Here is a 19587-nt window from a genome sequence, read left to right on the forward strand (position 1 = left end):
CAATGGTACTTCCATCCAAGAAGGCCAAGGGACCCCTTCTTTGCCCAGCCTGCCACCTGAGAGCTGCGCAGCCTGATTTAGAATCTGTCCTGTGCCAGCAGTGTGAACAGAACCAGGGAGAACCAAATCAAGACCTCCCACACAGATCGATACTCTAAGGCCGCGGTAGAAACAGTGCGGCAGTGCCGGGCGCACCCTCATTCCCCGCACGCATAGTTCTCTTCACCTACCGCTCGATACTCTCTTCAAATTGCATGCAAATGCATGCCGCGGCTGCGAAGCGTTAGGCAAGTGTTAGGCCCGCGCAATCCATTTTACTGTATAAGGCGCTAATACAGCGCCTATACAGTATCCTGGGTGCGCTGGTACCTGTCATTTCAAATGACATTTGAAATGACAGGCACCAGGAAGTGGATGGTTCCCCCCCTCCCGAAGCAAGGCGCAGGGCGAAAATTAAAACGGGAATAAAGTGTAAAAAATGGGGGTAAAACCAAAGGGAGTAAAGTGTAAAAAACCATGGACGACTTCCATATTAACATTGCAGTGTAAGTTGTTTATATATAGTGTGATGTAGCGCAGCCCGGCCGCAGGCAGGAGCTGACAAGCTACCATAAGTGCAACAAGAGTACCAGAGCCAGACAGCAGGGGGCGCAGGGGAAGAGAAGAACTACAAATCCCAGCTTCCCTGAAACACCACCAGACAGGGAAGGAAAGCCGGAAGGCGAACAGGTGGCAAGCATAGAGGTTAATGAGGCAGACACCGATGAGTCCATGGAGGTGGAGGAAGAGGGCGTGCCCCCTTGGTGGGACTGGCCACAAAAAACCAGCTCTTCAGAGGAGGAGGAGGAGGAGATGGAGGTAGGTTCAGGGATAGAGGAGTCCTCCAGTTCAGGCATGGATACGGAGTAATCCAGGTGGCTGGGTGAAGTATACTCTTTACCCTAAAGGGGCCTGCGGGGTTGGGGCTTGTAATAGAGCTGAACAGAGGAGGTAAATGAGTGCTCTGAACTAGCACTGCCTGTAAGGGAATCAGAGGGCTGGAGGGGGAGGGGACAAACCCCATGTAATGCATCCAGTTGTTAGTTATTAAACTGCTTTGAAGGAACTATCCCTCTCTCTGTGTTGTCTCTGGGGATTGGGGGAACTGCTTACCCCCAACCCTGCCTAAAGGGAACCCAGCAGCCCAGCAAAACCAGGGCCAGCCGAGGCACAGGCTCAGGGCGTTACTGGAACACACCAGACTCCAGGGACCGGGGCAACTGGTGGCGACGGAGAACTGGAGACGGAAGACCGGCGTTCGAGGCCTCACGGATGGTGAGCCATCACAATATGTATAAATACCTGTCACTTTCCGAATCCCCCAGGCGTGCGGTCATCGAGGCGGCGGCGGTGGGAGCCGGCGGGCGGGTGGGCGCGTGTTCGATCCAGGCCGCGGCCGAGTGGGCGTGCATTCATCCAGGCAGAGGGAGCCGGCGGCGAAAGCGGCCTCCGGAGGCCGCTTTCGCCGCCGGCTCCCTCTGCCTGGATGAATGCACGGCCCCCGCCGGCAGTGAATGAATGCCCGTGCGATTTCGGCGCTCAAGGCGGCCGGGTGGGCGTGCATTCATCCAGGCAGAGGGAGCCGGCGGCGAAAACGGCCTCCGGAGGCCGCTTTCGCCGCCGGTTCCCTCTGCCTGGATGAATGCACACCCACCCGGCCGCGGCCTGGATCGAACACACGCCCACCCGCCCGCCGGCTCCCACCGCCGCCTGGATCCAACGCGCGCCCACCCGCCCGCCGGCTCCCACCGCCGCCGCCGCCTCGATGACCGCACGCCTGGGGGATTCGGAAAGTGACAGGAAAGTGACAGGTATTTATACATATATATAAACAACTTACGCTGCAATGTTAATATGGAGGTCGTCCATGGTTTTTTACACTTTACTCCCTTTGGTTTTAGCCCCATTTTTTACACTTTATTCCCGTTTTAATTTTCGAACACCACACTAACACCAAGTAGAGGGTAGCGGTAAACTAACAGGTTAAGGACGCGGCAAAATAGCGGGTTACAAAGGAGATAATCTGAGCGCGTGTCACAGTATCGGAGGGGAATAGCTAATTCCTTCATTATACAGCTAATTCATTCATTTACATATCATATACATGCTGGGTGAGGAAAGGGTTATGCGTCTGTTTTAAGAAGCTCTAAGGACGCGTGAAACTGGAGACTGTATCGCTGGATCGCCTTACGCGTCCGAATTGTGCGCTCACAGCACGTTACAGACGGGAAATCTTCAACCGCACGTTACAGTATCGATCTGACAGCCAGGAGCAGGATCCGGAACCACTGATGATGGCACCCCGGACCTAACTATGTCCAACTCTGTGCCCCCACAGGAAAGTTCCTCCGGGACTGCCACTTCAATCCCTCCTGGTATCAACATGGACCCAGGAACCTTCTCCTGGGTGGAATTTTTCAAAGGGCTGCAAACCTTTGTCCAGGCGCAACCAGCCTCGGCTATCCACGTGCCTCAAACTCCACCAGAAGCACAAGCCCTTCCCAGCAGCTCCCGAGGCTCTCGAGACAAGCCTCTCCTAACCAAGAGCATCCTGGATGGGGATTCAGACACCTCAGATGAGGAAACAGACTCCCTGAAAGAAGGGGAAATCCCCCCCAGGGATGGAGCCATACCGGCCCATGCTCCGATTCTTCCACAAGGATGAATTACCAGCTCTCGTGTCCCAAACTATGAAGTCACTGGGTCTCCCAGGCACGGACCCTACATTGGAACCGAAAAAGAATCCCATGTTGGTATATCTCCGTAAAGCCTCATGCTATTTTCTTAAGTTGGAACCCATCAAGGAACTGATTGACCTGGAATGAGATGTCCAGAGGCCAGTTTTAAAGGGGGACAGACACTAGAAGCCCTATACCCACTGGAACTCATGGCCATGGAACTTCTACTCTTCCCTAAAGTGGGCACTATGATCTGTGTTGTCTCAAAACGCACCACAATCCCTGTGGAGAGAGGAGCGGCACTGAAGGACGCCCAAGATAGAAGACTGGAAGCAGTCCTTTGATGTTTTAGCAATGATGCTACAAATTGCCTCCTGTTGCGCCTTGGTAGCACATTCCTGTTTGATCCTCTCCAGAGATACTACCATGCCCGGAAAAGCGATGGAACCTGCGGGCTCCTTTCTCACTGATGCTACCGCAGACCTCGAGCGCACATCATCCAGGGGTGTCGCCGCCGCAGCAGCTGCCAGAAGACAATTATGGCTCCAAAATTGGTCGGCTGACGTGACTTCCAAGGCAGACTTCACAAAAAATGCCTTTTAAAGGATCTCTCCTGTTTGGGAGCGAACTGGAGAAGTTAGCCAAAAAATGGAGCGAATCCCCAGTACCCCGATTACCTGAAGACAGGAACAAAAGAACATATCGCTCCTCCCCCAGAAGAACCAAGGGTAGAGGATCGCAGCATTTTAAACCTTACAAGAACACACAGTCCCAAGCACCTCGTTCTTCAGGAAGGTTTCAGTCCTTTCGGAACAAGCACATTAAGAGATGAGCAAGCTCAGGGGCAGGCTCCGGCCGTGCCCCACAATGAGAAGATGCAGACCCATCCACAGGAAGAAGACATAGGGGCAGACTTACCCTTTTCTACCAAAGATGGGTCAAAGTAACAACGGACAAGTGGGTCCTATCATACTCCCTGGAATTCCAAAGCATCCCCCCAAATAAATTTGAGATCACCGTGCCACTCCCTCTCCAAGAGACTGGCAGTGGAAACCACACTAGCAAGACTACTCAGCCTGAAGGCAATAGCTCCGGTGCCCATGTCTCAACAAAATACTGGCCACTATTCCATCTATTTTATCATTCCCAAGAAAGAAGGAACATTCCAGCCCATCCTGGACCTCAAGGCCGTCAACCGTTACCTGAAGGTACCACTCTTCCGCATGGAAACCCTACGCTCCGTTATAATGGCGGTACAACCAGGAGAATTCTTAACCTCCCTGGACCTATCCGAAGCCAACTTTCACATCCTGGTCCATCAGGACCACCAGCGCTTCCTGCGCTTTGCGATACTGGGCAATCATTACCAGTTTCGAGCGCCACCCTACGGACTAGCTACCGCTCCTAGAACCTTCACCAAAATTATGGTGGTAGTAGCGGCAGCACTGAGGAAAGGAGGAGTCCTGGTACATCCTTACTTTGACGATTGGCTGATCAGAGCAAAGTCTCTGGAGGAGAGTCGCCACGCGACCACCAGAGTCAAGAACCTACTACAAAAGATTGGGTGGGTCGTGAACACAGCCAAGAGCTGCCTACAGCCCTCCCAGTCACTAGAATACCTGGGAGTCCAATTCGATACCAAGCTGGACAAGGTCTACCTTCCCCCTCCAAGGAGAAGGAAACTGGGTCAATTGTAAAACCTGTTGAACTCTGCTCGCCTCAAAGTAAGGGACTACCTTCAAGTCCTCGGCCTCATGACATCAACTCTGGAAGTTGTTCCGTGGGCAAGGGCCCATATGCAACCACAACAACGCTCCCTATTGTCACAATGGAATCCAGTATCCCAGAACTACTCAATTCGCCTCCAGCTACCAACAGAGGTTCGGCATCAGCTTCAATGGTGGCTACAGGAAGAACACCTAAGCAAAGGTGTAAACCTATCTGCACCGAAGTGGATCTTGCTCACCACAGAAGCGAATCTGCAAGGGTGGGGAGCCCACTGTCAGGAACTAACAGCACAGGGACAATGGAAGAAAGAAGAGGCGGAATGGAACATAAACCACCTAGAAGCTCGAGCGGTCAGACTAGCCTGCCTGCGATTCAGCCACAGACTTCGAGGCGAGTCTGTCAGTCATGTCTGACAACGCAACAACCATGGCCTACATCAACCGCCAAGGAGGAACCAAGAGCCAGCAGGTGTCTCTGGAAATAGACCCTCTCATGGAGTGGGCGGAATCAAACCTGCAAGGGATTTCATCCTCCCATATCGCGAGAAAAGACAACATCTCAGCGGATTATCTCAGCAGAGAGAACCTAGACCCGGGGGAATGGTCGCTGGCGGACACAGCCTTCCAGCTGATAGTGAATCGATGGGGTCCCCCAACCATGGACCTCCTAGCAACTCGTCGCAATGCTCAAGTCCCCAGATTTTTCAGCCGCAGAACAACAATCTCAAGGAATCGACGCTCTCATTCAGAACTGGCCAGTGGAAGACCACCTGTACGCCTTCTCACCCTGGCCTCTACTGGGCAGGGTCATTCACAAGATAGAGCACCACAGGGGACTAGTCCTACTAGTCAGCCCCGGATTGGCCAAAAAGACCATGATACGCGGACATACGAAGACTATTGGTGGGGAATCCTCTGTGTCTACCGCCATACAGGGACCTTCTTCAGCAGGGACCGATCTCCCACGAAGACCCGGTTCAATTCTCTCTTACGGTATGGCCCTTGAGAGGACAAATCTAAAGAAGCGCAGCTACTCAAAAGCTGTGATTGACACCCTGCTCCGAGCACACAAGTTCTCTACATCTCTGTCTTACATACAGATCTGGAGGGTATATGAAGCCTGGTGTGAAGACCGCGCCCTCCTTCCGAGGACAGCCAAGATTCCCACGATCCTAGAATTCCTACAGGACAGCATGCAGAAGGGGTTGTCTCTCAACTCCCTCAAGGTTCAAGTCGCAGCACTGGCCTGTTTCAGGTCCGAAGTGGATGGCATCAGACTATCAACTCATCCTGATGTGTCTTGCTTCCTGAAAGGAGTCTAACAACTCCGGCCACCACTAAAGTGGCCGGTGCCTCTATGGAACCTCAACCTAGTACTAGACTTCCTAACATGGGAGTCCTTCAGACCAACAAGCGGTCTGTCTCTACACCTCTTGACCTTAAAGACAGCATTCGTGATCGCAATATGCTCAGCTCGGCGCATCTCCGAACAAGCATTATCCTCAGGTTCACCCCCGGCACCATACAGCTGCTTACGGTACCATATTTCCTTCCTTCCGAAAGTGGTTTCCCAGTTCCATATGAACCAGACCATATCCTTACCATCACCAGATGAACACAGGGATTCAGAAGACTCGCGCCTCCTTCGCCACCTGAATGTCAGTAGAATCCTAGTCTGGTACCTCAAGAGATCAGAATCCTTGCGCAAAACTGATCACCTGTTCATTCTTCACAGTGAGAAGAAACGAGGGGAAGCAGCATCGCGGGCGTTCATAGCCTGCTGGATCAAAGAAGTAATTAATGCAACCTACATAGAGGCAGGAAAACCACTACCTCTGCAGGTCAAGGCGCATTCTACAAGGACCCAGGCAGTCTCCTGGGCTGAAACCAGGCTGCTTTCGCCAGCTGAGATCTGTCGGGCGGCGACATGGTCCTCCCTACACACCTTCTCCAGGTTCTACCTGGATGTCTAGGCCAGGGAGGATACAGCCTTCGCAAGGGCAGCACTAAGTGGGCCATGGGCAGCCTCCCACCCGGTAGGGAGTAGCTTTTGTACATCCCATTGGTCATGAGTCCATCTGGTTACATGCTAGGAAATGGAGAAATTACTTACCTGATAATTTCGTTTTCCTTAGTGTAGACAGATGGACTCAGCATCCTGCCCAAGGCTGCTCCAGAAGTAGAGAACCTCGGATATCAATCTCGAGACTGTATGGGTAAGCCACGGCCTACCTCTGTGTTAAGACACCCGCAGTTACCTAGGTGTCGGTGTATATTGTTTCAGTGCACCGGCGGTCTCCAGTGCCAAAAAGTTCTTATATATATAATCAGTTGAACCAGTTCAAGGTTAATCAAGTATACTCAAGTGTAATCAAGTATTAAGCAACATATATTCACACTAGCTTTTCGAAGAGAATACTGAAGAGCTAAGCATGCTGCACGGGTATATGTAGGCTGAGGTCAGCTTTGAAATCTGACTCCGTCTCCCATTTGCTATTAGGAGAGCACAATACCATTGGTCCTGAGTCCATCTGTCTACACTAAGGAAAGGAAAATTATCAGGTAAGTAATTTCTCCAATTTCAGTTTTATGCTGTATATTTATACTTGCCAGATAAGTGCGAAAGTGAGAGAGTAGTAAATAGTTCACCACAGAACAAACTTTAACTGATCTTAGTGATATTACAATAGAATTACAGCATAAAATATCCAGTGTGATTGATTTAACAATACATTGCTTTTCAGTTTCATTTCATTGTTAATGTAAATAAGAATATTGAAATCCTTTTGCCTGATTATGTGCAAATGTTCTTTTGCTTTTGCCTGTAAAAGAAAAGAGAGAATCTTTTTTTTAAAGTAGAATATATATATATATATATATATATATATATATATTAAAGAGCAAGATCTGTGCACTGATTATTTTAATATTATTTGAGGTAAAACTGCTTAAAGATGCTCTTGATGCATGGAAGAAAGAAGTAGAGAAAAAACCACCTACCATGTCAATAGATGATGCTTATGAAGTTCTTAATCTTCCTAAAGGACAAGGACAGTAAGTGATGTAAATTTTTATTCTTTATGATCAGGTTATTTAATAGTCATAAAATGTGACTGTCAGAAATGTATTTATTTTTATTTATTTAGATACATATTCCGCTTTTTGCACTTTTTTCAGTGCTTCAAAGTGAATTACATTCAGGTGCTGTAGGTATTTTAGTTGACAAAGATATTTTAGTTGACAAAGGGAATCTATCTAAATCCCTATATTCAGCACTCAAATCAGAAGTGCTGTATTCCAAAGAGTTTGACTTCAATATTCATTTTAGTTTTAAAGCTATCTTAACATAGGAAACATAAAAAGTGACAGTAGGTAAAGATCAGACCTATTCTAGTTGACCCATTTTCCCTATTTGCTACAAATATTGCATATCCTACCTATTTTACCTTCATTGTCCTACTAAGAATCCTTTGTGCTTGTCCTATGCCTATTTAAAATTTGACATTTTTACCCGCATCAACTCTTCATTGATAATGATCCATGTATTCCTCACTTTTCCTGCAAAGAAAGAATAGTTGAGTAACCATTAGAAAGCTCAAACTTTGGGGGGCGCTAGAGAGCAGCGCTGTGAGATGGCCGCCTGAATCGTGCGCTCCTCGCCCAATATTTTATAAGAGGCTAAATCAGCTGGCTATTTTTCACACAGAAGTGATTTGAAGGCGCCCTTGGATAGCAGAATCTGCCTGGATGGCAGCGCGTAAGAGAAATGTGGACTTAAAGCAGTTTTCGTTTTCCAAATGTGCGGGGGAGCTAGCAACCATTGAGGAATCGCAGGCCTCGAACCCAACTGCTGATAGCGACAACATGGCTGACGAGGAAGGCCCGGCCAACTCTGCTGCCCAGGAGCCCGCGGCTTCCACCCCGGACTTCCCGACTCGGACCGAGCTGCGTTCGTGGTTCATAGAACTGCGGGCAGATCTTAAAGCGCATAAAGCTGAACTCCTAGCTTCAATGGCGGAGATGCGGGAAGACATGAATGCGCTTGGTCGCCGCGTGGATGACATGGACATGCGAGCGGATGCCCACAGTGAAGCGATAGAGGCCCTCACCACTCAAAATAAGGCGATTTCCTCTGAGTTGGAATTGGTGAATGACAAACTAGAGGACTTGGAGAATCGCTCGCGGAGGGCGAACCTCCGCATTAGAGGAGTCCCAGAAACTGAGCAATTTCAGGACTGCAGGGCTACTGCCGCGGCCATTTGCAACTTTGTGCTCTCTCAGGGCTCCCCCGACACGAGCGCGACTGAGGATGTCCCCGCCATTGAATTAGACCGCGCGCATAGAGCACTCGGCCCCCGACGGGGTAACCAGCCGCGAGACATAATTATTAAATTTCATAAATACCAAATTAAGGAGGCTGTTGCACAAAGCGCACGTGCAAAACAACAGTGGTCTTGGCAGGGCCACTTGATTTCCATTTACGGTGATCTAGCTCCAGCTACCCTGCAAAAGCGATTCCTGCTTCGGGAGGTGGCCCTAGCCCTGCGCAATGAGGAGATCCGTTACCGCTGGGGATTTCCTTTTGCTTTAATTTTCCAAAGGAAGGGCATTACCTACCGAATTCGGTCGCTGGAAGAGGCGGCAGAGTGCTTTCATAAGGCGGGCTTAGAGGTTTCCTTCCAGCACGCAAGGCCGTCGCAGCACTCAACTCCGGCGAACCCCACCCCGAGATGGCAGCGCCAGGGACCTGGCCGAGGTCGCCTTCGCAGGCAGCAGTCGTGGAAAGGGGGTCTTCCGGTGGAGAAAGGCTGACTTTTTGCTTTCATCCAGGGTTTCACTACTGCCTGCTTTCAGGCTGTCTGGGCCTCTTGGACGTTGGTATGCGGAGCTCGCTGACAGGCTCGCTAATCAGTCTATTTTTGTAACCGTTTCTCTATTACAGATTTCTGTATTTTGTGAAAGTTTTTCATTCTGTGTTTTTTTGATATGCCTCGTTTAGGTACTGTTAGCTGGGAGGGAGGGGGCGGTGGGTTTGGGGGGGGATTTTAGGTGTTGCTGTAAATGCGTTCCCCGTATCGGATTCGCCCTAAGTTAGCGAATCAAACATGGGGGGGGGGGAGGGATGGGGATGGGATCCAGCCGCGATCTGGCAGTGTTGTGGGGGTGATTCACATGCAGTGGAGAGCTTATAGTTACTTCAGTGACCAGGATTTTAGCTTTCAGGGTGACACTGGGTGTCCTGTTGTAGGAACTCTGGGTCCCTGTCAGGGGGATCTTTCCTTAACTGATTATTCTCATGGTTAATATAATATCCCTTAATGTGAAGGGTTTAAATACCTTTCACAAACGATATTTGCTTAAAAAGGAACTCCTGCTTCACAAAACTGATATAGCATTTATACAGGAGTCACACCTTAAGAAGAGGCACGAGCATCTGGTGGCGTTTAAAGAGTATCCTCACGTTTTCTTAGCCGCAAGTGGCCATCCTGCAAAATATACTGGCACTGGTATTCTGATGTCGGCACAGTTTGTGTTTGAATACTTGTCTCATATCGCAGACCCTGGTGGGCGGTATGTGCTTTTGAAAATTCGAGTGGGCACAGCGGTGTACTCCTTGCTAAATATTTATGCGCCCAACAGAGATCAAAAGGTGTTCTGGCAGAACATTCAGTCCCTCCTGCTCAATCATGCCGAAGGAGCTATCATTATGGGTGGCGATTTCAATATCACCTTGTGCCGTGAGCTGGATAATACCTCTCTACCTACTCCGGCCATGACCCTAGATAGAAATGCTTAAAGGGGCTTCTCGAGGACTGGAACCTAGTAGATATATGGCGAAGCCGAAATCCGAGGTCTCAAGTTTACACCTACTTCTCCGCGCCCCACCAAAGTTATTCGCGTATTGATTATTTTTTAGTAGATGGGGTGCTGGGCAATTGGGTCCGTTCAGCTGAACTAGAGGCCATCACGTGGTCTGATCACGCCACGATCCGGTTGGTAATTACCATGGGCGGAGGGGACACGGGGGATAGGCAATGGAAATTAAACGAATCCCTATTGCGAGATGTTACTTTCGGTAAGGAACTTGAATCTGGCCTGCAGGAATATTTTCAGGTCAACGCACACCCTTTAATAAGCACTGGCACCCTGTGGGAGTGTTCAAAGTCGGTGGCCAGGGGGTTATTGATCTCCAGGGCGTCGGCGTGTAAACGCCGTAAAGATAAGGATCGACTGGCCTTGCAATCTCAACTCACGCTCCTGACACGGGAGCATATGAGAACGCAATCCCAACGTTGTTACAGGAAATTGTTAGTCCTTAAGGATAAACTAGCCCACCTCAATAGCTCACAGGTCTTACATGCATTGGCTCTTATGAAGCAAGTCTATTATGAAGGGGGGGATAAGGCGGGGCGCCTTTTAGCTAGACAATTAAAGACCAGGCAGGCCCAGAATAACATCCCCAAAATCCGAAGCGAAGCTGGGGACACTTATACCACCTCAGCTGACATTAGGAGAAGGTTTTCCGAATTTTATAACACCTTGTACAGTGCCCAGTCCACGATCAAGGATTCGGAGATTGTAACCTACCTGGACAGCTTGACGTTACCGGCCCTGACAACAGACCAATGCCAGGTTTTAGACGCACCTATTACGGAGGGGGAAGTGACTGCTGTCATCAAGTCGCTTAAACTGGGCAAATCGCCCGGGTTGGACGGCTTCTCCGGGGCTTACTATAAAAAATTTGCTAGTACTTTGGTGGGGCCTCTGACTGAATATTTTAATAGCTTGAGGGAGGGGGGACGTATTGAATCCCAAGCCAACACTGCGGGGGTCACCATACTCGCTAAACCGGGTCGGGATCCCATGTTGTGTAGCTCTTACCGCCCAATCTCCCTTATTAATGTGGATTTAAAAATTTTGGCTCGACTTCTAGCTGTGCGTCTTAATCAATTCTTGCCGGGATTGGTGCATTCAGACCAAGTCGGCTTTGTCCCACAAAGAATGGCGGCTGATAACATTCGAAAAGTGCTGGATCTTGTGTGGTGGGTAAAGAAGGAGCGTATCCCGGCCGTGCTACTCTCTTTAGATGCTGAAAAAGCTTTTGACCTCGTGCACTGGCCGTTTTTATTTCACACCTTGGAGAAATTCTCCTTCGGGCCCTTCTTTATCAAATGGATTCAAAAGTTATACGAATTGCCTAAAGCTAAGGTCAAGGTTAACAATGGCTACGGTCCGGCATTTAACATAGGCAGGGGCACGAGGCAGGGGTGCCCGCTCTCCCCACTGCTGTTTGCCCTATATATGGAACCCCTGACCACTAAAATCCGAGCATCCTCGGCTATACGGGGCGTACAGCTGGGACCGTCTCAATACACTCTCTCACTCTTCGCGGATGATGTGTTGCTTACCCTGACGGACCCAGAACGCTCCCTGGCGGGCGTTATGGGTGAACTTATGTCTTTTAGTAGTGTCGCAGGCCTCAAGGTGAATACTGACAAATCAGAGCTGCTTAATATTAACCTGGACCCGCTGACTGTACAATCCCTTAGGGTGAAGTTTCCCTTCAAATGGGCCAAGGCCAAGATTAAGTACCTGGGGGTTCAGATCTCTTCCACTTTATCTGAGTTATTTGCCTTGAATTATATCCCCCTGGTGCGACAAATTACCATAGATATGAGTAGGTGGAACAAGAGTAGCTTTTCGTGGTTGGGCAGGATTGCCATTGTTAAGATGAGCATTCTGCCCAAGTTGCTATACCTCTTTGGCTCTTTGCCAGTGTACATTCCATCACCGACCCTCCGCAATTGGCAAAAGAAAATCTTTGATTTCATATGGCGGAGACGGCCGCCGCGGCTGGCCAGGCAGGTTCTTTACTTGCCTAAGAATCGAGGCGGCTTGGGGGTACCCAACCTCTCGAAGTACTACGCTGCAGCTCAATTGAGGGCCATTATAGACATTCACCGACAGACTTCGGTGAAGCAATGGGTCCTAGTGGAACAAACCATGGTGGGACCTATGGCGCTCACGGCCATGCCTTGGCAACCCCGTAGTACCTGGAGACCCTTGCATTGTACACCGTGGGCGTTGTCAGTTACCAATATGGTGTGGTCACATTGCCGTAAGGGTCTGCTGGGGGATAGTCTGTTTTTCTACCAAACGTCTTTATTGCATAATGTTCTCTTCCCAAGCGGCTTTCAAACTCTGCAGTTCCGCGAGTGGCGGGAGAAAGGGATCACCTCGATGGGGCATCTAATCTCACAGGGGGCACTTTACTCCAGAGACCAGTTCTTTGAGCGCTACCATCTAGATCATCATGATTATTTAGCATACGCTCAGGTTTCTCATTACCTGCAGGGGTTACTAAAGGCGGGCTCCCTGAGAGAGGGCCGTTCATTATTCGAGATTTATTGCCAGCACAGTGATAAACTGCAGGGAGCAATTTCTAAACTGTATCAGTTGCTTTCCCCCATGCCAGTTGAGAGGTGCTCCTTTATAACCAAGTGGGAAGCGGACTTAGGCAAGCCTCTGGAGCAGCAGACATGGGAAGCTGTCTTTAATAATGCCAGGAAGTGTTCCATTTCGGCCAAAATGCAAGAAAATTGCTACAAAATTATTTATAGGTGGTACCTTACACCTGTGCGCTTGCACCGCTTTTCACCCTCTGTGTCAGATAAATGCTGGAGAGAGTGTGGGCAAGGGGGAACATTTTGACACGTTTGGTGGGACTGTGCTCTCCTTGTCCCCTTGTGGGATTTGGTCTTCACATGGTTGTCAAAGGTCCTGGGAATCACACTGTTGGGTAAATTAGAAACCGCTCTGCTAAACATTTTTCCTGACAATGTTGATAAATCGATGCAAAGATTTTGTATGCAAATGTTCATTGCCACGCGAAGTCAGATCGCTCTGCATTGGAAGTCCTCACGGATTCCGAAGCTACATGACATTGTGGACTTGTTACATCAATATCAACAAATGGCCTTTTTGACGGCTACTAAACATAACAAATTGCCATCTTATTATAAGACTTGGAAGCCTTTTCGGGACTATGAATCTCGGTAATGCTCAGCAAGACGTTGGGGAGCTCTTTTGGGTGAGAGGCGGTCGGAGGAGCCGTGTCCAGGGGCGGGTCTCGTGCTTGAGGCTTGCTCTGGGATTACTGGTACACTGTACCCCGTTGAGAGCATAGTGTCCGGGATTATGCGACTGGTCCTGAGTTCCTCATTTCCACCTTGTGTACCGTGCATGTTTGTATACCTATTTACTATTCTGGTCTTTTCGTGTATACTGCCTAAATGCTTGGTTCGCGACTTAAGGATATCCAATCCTCGGGGGCAAGGGGGGGAGGGGGAGAGGGAACTGGGCGGGGTTTTTGGAATTCCTAACCATGGTATACGATGTCATGAGCTTGCTTATATGTTTTGGTTCTTTGTTACATGGTTGTTGAAAACTAATAAACTTTAAATTAAAAAAAAAAAAGAAAGCTCAAACTTCAATTAGGCCCAGCACCTGACTTGAACTTGGCTCATCTATGAGGATGACAAGCCAAGGGTAAGTCAAACCAGTCATTGTGCCCTTGCTGTCCTCTGCCTCACTCCTGCTGCCTCTGACTTGATCTCTGTTTCCCATCCTCTTGTTCAGGCAAGATTCATACTCTTCCCCCCTCCACACCTTCCTAACTCAATTCCTGCTTTTCCCAAAGTACCCACTTGATCCAACCCCTGGCTGGTGGCCAAAGTGTTAAATTTTCTAAATATGCTGCCTCTCATTTGTTGCATTAATGTGGTTTAAACCACAGATGCCAACAGATTGTGTTGCAAACTGTGATAGAACAGAATTGGTGTGTTTTAGGAACTATACACCTCACACTGGCTAAGGGAAAGTAGGGGGAGGAGAGGAAAATGGGAGATTAAACTGGCTGGGGCAGAGAAAAAAAAGTTTATATATGTTGAGGGCTGGAAGTTGAGTGGTGGAGAAGAGATTTGGAAGAATTGAGAAGAGGAAAGGGTATCCATTCACCTCTGGTGAGCAGTACTTGGTGCAGATTGGAAGGAAGAGTAGTCAGGGTTGGGGCTAAGGGAAGGAAATACCTTTTAGGAATATATAGAAGGTAGTATGTTTGGTGAGGAGAATAGATAAAGGAAAACAGTTGGGGGAGAGTGGAGAAAAATGACAAAGGATGATTCAGAATTAAGTTAAGGGGGAGTATAATAGAAATGTAGCAATATAAGTCAAGCTAGAGAGAGGAAGCTGTGCCGAGATGAGGGCAAGAGAGGTTAGAACAGTGGATAGAGTGGCACACAGATGAAGGAGAGATACAGGATAATAAATTGAGTGGCTTAGAAGGGAATCTGAATCATTGTATAATGGCAGCACCTAATGGCCAGTCTCTAGATATATTTTTGATGGAGATACACATTTGATGGATTCTAGTAAGAGGCATTTTCTGTGGCTTCTGGCCAAGAGCTGTAATTGGGATGGCTGTGTTTAGATGTAAGGAAAGTACATCTAAAAAAAAAAAAAATGGGGGGAGAGAATCCTGGCTGATTGTAAATTAAAGACCTTGGCACCCTCTCTCCAGTAGAGGCCAGTTTCAGTTGAACTGGAAACCCTAAAAAGAGTAGTGGGAACAGCTATGCCAAACAAAAAAAAGCTGAAGAAATAACAGAAAAATGAGAAGTATTAAAAATAAAGGACTGAGAAGAAAGACATGAAACAGAGAACATTGAGGAAAGAAGTAACTAGAAAACACGGGTCCATCATCAGCTTGGCAGCACTGCTGAATATATCCAACTGTCTTAAAAGATAGCCAGATAATTTTAGGGCTGCTCTACAGTATAACTAGAGTTAGCCAGATAAGTTATCCAGCTATATTAATTCTGCTCCAGAATGCCTCCAAGTTTCAGGCTAAATTTTTTTTTTATCAGGCTACCTGCTTAGCCGATTAATTTGATGTCAGTCAGCTGACGGGGATTTTAAGATTTTGCCATGTGCTTGGCTTAGTCCAAACATAGCTAGACAAATGGTGCTGAATATCAGCCTCACAAAGAGTAAGTCAAAAGAGATGCAAAAAGGTTGAAAAATGGTATAATTTTGATTGACAGTGCTTGCTGACTTTTTTCCCCTGATTTTTTCCCACTTTCAGAATATTCTTTTTACGTGATTTGCTTGAGTTAAGCAAGTTCCATTATTGGCTGATGGCTAAAAGACCATTCTTCTCTGAAAGTATCCCCTCAGCACCACTCTTATGCTAGTAGAGGTGTGGAGGAGTAGCCTAGTGGTTAGAGCAGTGGGCTACAACCCAGGGAAATCAGGGTTCAAATCCCACTGTCACTCGTAGCCTTGGGCAAATCATTTTACCCTCCATTGCCTCAGGTAAAAAAATTAGATTATCCCTATGGGGATAGGGAAATACCTATAATATCTGAATGTAATCTGCTTTGATATACACTTTGAAGTGCTGAAAAGCGGAATATAAAAAATCTAAATAAATGAATTAAATAGAGGTTACCATAGTTATGACAGATTCCTCCTCCCACTGAGATCACTCATCACCATGGCCAAGAGATTTGACATAGTTTTCTGCTTATAGTGCTTCAACTGAACTGCAAAACCAATTCTTTGCCAAACTGTGTGTAATATTTTTATGTGCTGTTATATTGTCTCAACTTCTTTTTTGTTCATAGCCAAATCTAACTCCTTAGCTCTGGTTTGATTCACATACTAAAGTTTTTGACTTGAACGTGTGTGTGTGTTTGGTAATCTTAAACCCACCTGGTAGGATAACCCCAGGATTCTTCTCCTATTTTATTGTCAGTACCTCGCTATCCTTTAAGAACTGTACCTGCCAGTCAAGAGACAGCAGACCTTTTTTTGCAAAATATTTACTCATAAACTACAAATTCTATTTTCTCTGAAGAAAAAGTGAACTACTGAGTCACACAACTGGGTGCCAATGCAGAAAATGTTTTCAGAGTTTTCTAGGAAAATTGTTGAAAGTTCCTCTGGGCATTCGTGGCAATTATACACTCAAGCAGCAGTAGTCAAAGAATTCAAAATGACACGGGATAAATACTGTGGATCGCTAGAGGATGGAAATGAACTATGAAAACTGAGGCATTTTGACAGTTTAAAATTTTCTTTCACCTTCATGTTGGCATGTCCAGTTAGGTCACGATTCTTCTTTTATTTTTTGGGTCTGAGAGAATTTCTTTTGATTTTGTGCCATAAGTTTTTGTGGTGATGATAGAGAAGATGAGTGGCTTCAATTTTTGCCCAGACTGTAGGCAAAATGTCAGTAACCAAGCATCATAAGTCCTGCAGCAAATAACTGAACAAAAATCAATAGGTTTCCCATTGGGAAATCTATTGATTTTTGCAGAGTTCCATCAAGATACACAAGATTTAATCTTGAAGACTTGAAGGAAAGATGTTTGGATCCATCACACAGGTGCTAAAAAGCACCATCAAAATGCACAATGGAGTCATAATGAACACTGGATGCAAGGGGAAGCTGAAGTAGACATTGAGTCCTTTGGGACCAAGTCATATTAATTGTTTAAATATTGATTCTCAACACAAGTTTGGGCACTCCATTCTTCAGGGTCTTTTTTAAGGTCAAGGCCCATTTTTATGATTAGGATTGTCTTCCCGTTCAGTTGGTAGGACTGTTGCTTTCCCTGTTTGTTTATTAAACTTGTATTCTGCTAATCCACAGATTTCAGTGGAGAACAATATACATACATAATCAGCAACAATCTAGCTGTAATAAAGAGGAAAATTGCCCCACTCCTGCATAGCTAGTTTACAAATCGAGCCCTGTCCCTCTCCATCCCTGACTCTCCAGCTCCACCCCTCTCTTTGTATTGCAATTGAGCTCTGCTCATCTTTCCCTATACTCTTCAACTCCGTCCCACTGTCTAGCTCCGTCCCCTCTGTCCAACCCACTGTATTATCACATATGGAATTTGAGCTCCACCTCCTCTAGCTGTACTCTCCAGCTCTCTTTCTCTCTCTCTTTCTCATTAATCTGCTCTCACTACCATACAGTCTACCCAAATTCACTGTGCATGCTCTATTACTACTACACTTCACTATTTCCCTGTCCTTGGATAGGCTTTTACTACCAATCAAAAATAAACATCAATACCTATAAACGACACTTGACCGACGTGCCGCAAATGCGCAGTAGAGACCAGCTCTACCGCGCATGTGCGGGCGAGCACGTCGGTCTCAGGCAGCGTTAGGGAAAAAATGGCGGCGTCGAGTGGCGGTTCGCAGCGGCGGCGGCGGTAGCGACGGCGGTTCGCGGCGGCGGTAGCGACGGCGGCGGCGGGCGGCGGTAGCGACGGCGGCGGCGGGCGGCGGTTCGCAGCGGCGGTAGCAGCGGCGGCGGCGGTTTGCAGCGGCGGCGGTTCGTGGCGGCGGCGGCGGGCGGCGGTTCGCGGCGGCGGTGGCGGCGGTTGGCGGCTCGCGGCGGCGGTAGCGACGGCGGCGGTTGGCGGTTCGCAGCGGGCGGTGGCAGCAGCGAGGGAGGGAGTGAGTTCAGGGAGGGAGGGAGAGGGGGGACTGAGTGAGAGGGAGTGAGAGGGAGTGAGTGGGACTGAGGGGGAGAGGGAGGGAGTGGGACTGAGTGGGAGGGACTGAGTGGGAGGGACTGAGTGGGACTGAGGGGGAGAGGGAGGGAGGGAGTGGGACTGAGTGAGAGGGAGGGAGAGAGTGAGAGGGAGGGACTGAGTGGGAGGGAGTGAGTGGGACTGAGGGGGGAGGAAGTGGGACTGAGGGGGAGAGGGAGGGAGGGAGAGAGTGAGAGGGAGGGACTGAGTGGGAGGGAGAGGGGGGACTGAGTGAGAGGGAGGGAGTGAGTGGGACTGAGGGGGAGAGGGAGGGAGTGGGACTGAGGGCAGAGGACAGAGGGAGTGGGACTGAGGACAGAGGGAGAGGGAGAGAGTGAGAGGGAGGGACTGAGTGGGAGGGAGAGGGGGGACTGAGTGAGAGGGAGGGAGTGAGTGGGACTGAGGGGGAGAGGGAGAGAGTGAGAGGGAGGGACTGAGTGGGAGGGAGAGGGGGGGACTGAGTGAGAGGGAGGGAGTGAGTGGGACTGAGGGGGAGAGGGAGTGGGACTGAGGGCAGAGGACAGAGGGCGTGGGACTGAGTGGGGGGGGGAGGGAGACTGAGTGGGAGGAGAGGGAGGGTGGGGGAGGGGGGTGGTGAAGAGTGAGGGGAGAGAGAATGAGGGGGAGGTGAGAGACAGAGGGATGTAGCCCGTTTTAACGGGCTTAACGGCTTGTAAAAACAATAATAGAATAAAAACAGTACCACTAAAGGAGACCCATGTACAGACACCTGCTTGTCTTCAGAGAAAGTGAAGTTGCTTGTATATATTCTAGGGAACTATGCAATTTTGTACCCACATAATTGTTCATAGCATGCAAAATCCTCTGAAGTATGAGTAAAAAGCAGGAGAGAAATGTCAACCCCATGTGGTCATAAAGAGAAAGTGGATTTGGTGGCTGTGTGGCTTAGGATGGTTGAAGGAAGGTAGCATTGGTCAACATGGGTTTAAATTGGGAGGCAGTGGCAGCAGTATCTAGGCAGCAGCAGAAGTGGGTGGGTTTGAGGCTTGGGGGTGGTGTCTAGCCATGAGGTGTGGGTGCGATAGAAAGTGGAGGGGACCAACATGGGGGAGAGAGAGCAAATGGGTGGGATCTGGCTTTGGAAGTGTAGGGGAGGACATAGATATGTCCTGTATGAAGTGAGGGGGAGAACAGTCTAAGCCTTATATTGTACAAGGTGCTAACTACAATACTAAATAGTGGCAAAAGGTTAATAACAATGTTTATAAGAACAATGAAATCAAACCATGAACAGACAACTGCTCAAGGTGCAATGTACACTCTGTATGCAAAGAACACACACAGAATAAAAAATAGCTGAAAGTCTCAAGCAATTGAAAATTATATTGCAAAAATTGCAATTGTTATTGAGAGTCCAAATAGGCTTAAAAGTTCAATACAAAAAAAACCACAAAAGCCTCCAATGAAAATCCCTCACAAATAGAAATTATCAAGTACACCCAGGGATATAAGAATATATAAGCTGACGAACTAATGTCTGGTATTGCTTGTCTTGGGGAATGACCGTTT

At 48.3% G+C, this 19587-nt stretch overlaps 1 protein-coding gene across 1 annotated transcript in view; it reads left to right on the forward strand.

Annotated features, from left to right (window-relative positions):
* Nucleotides 1–19587, forward strand: part of LOC115082535 (dnaJ homolog subfamily C member 13-like) — a 71309-nt gene that overhangs the window by 25494 nt on the left and 26228 nt on the right. Inside the window, exon 3 of the mRNA XM_029586762.1 lies at nucleotides 7383–7498. Within this exon, the coding sequence (XP_029442622.1) occupies nucleotides 7383–7498 (116 nt within the window). The remainder of the gene's footprint in view (nucleotides 1–7382; nucleotides 7499–19587) is intronic.

The sequence above is a fragment of the Rhinatrema bivittatum genome, unplaced genomic scaffold, assembly GCF_901001135.1.
Source record: "Rhinatrema bivittatum unplaced genomic scaffold, aRhiBiv1.1, whole genome shotgun sequence".
Classification (NCBI taxonomy): Eukaryota; Metazoa; Chordata; class Amphibia; order Gymnophiona; family Rhinatrematidae; genus Rhinatrema; species Rhinatrema bivittatum.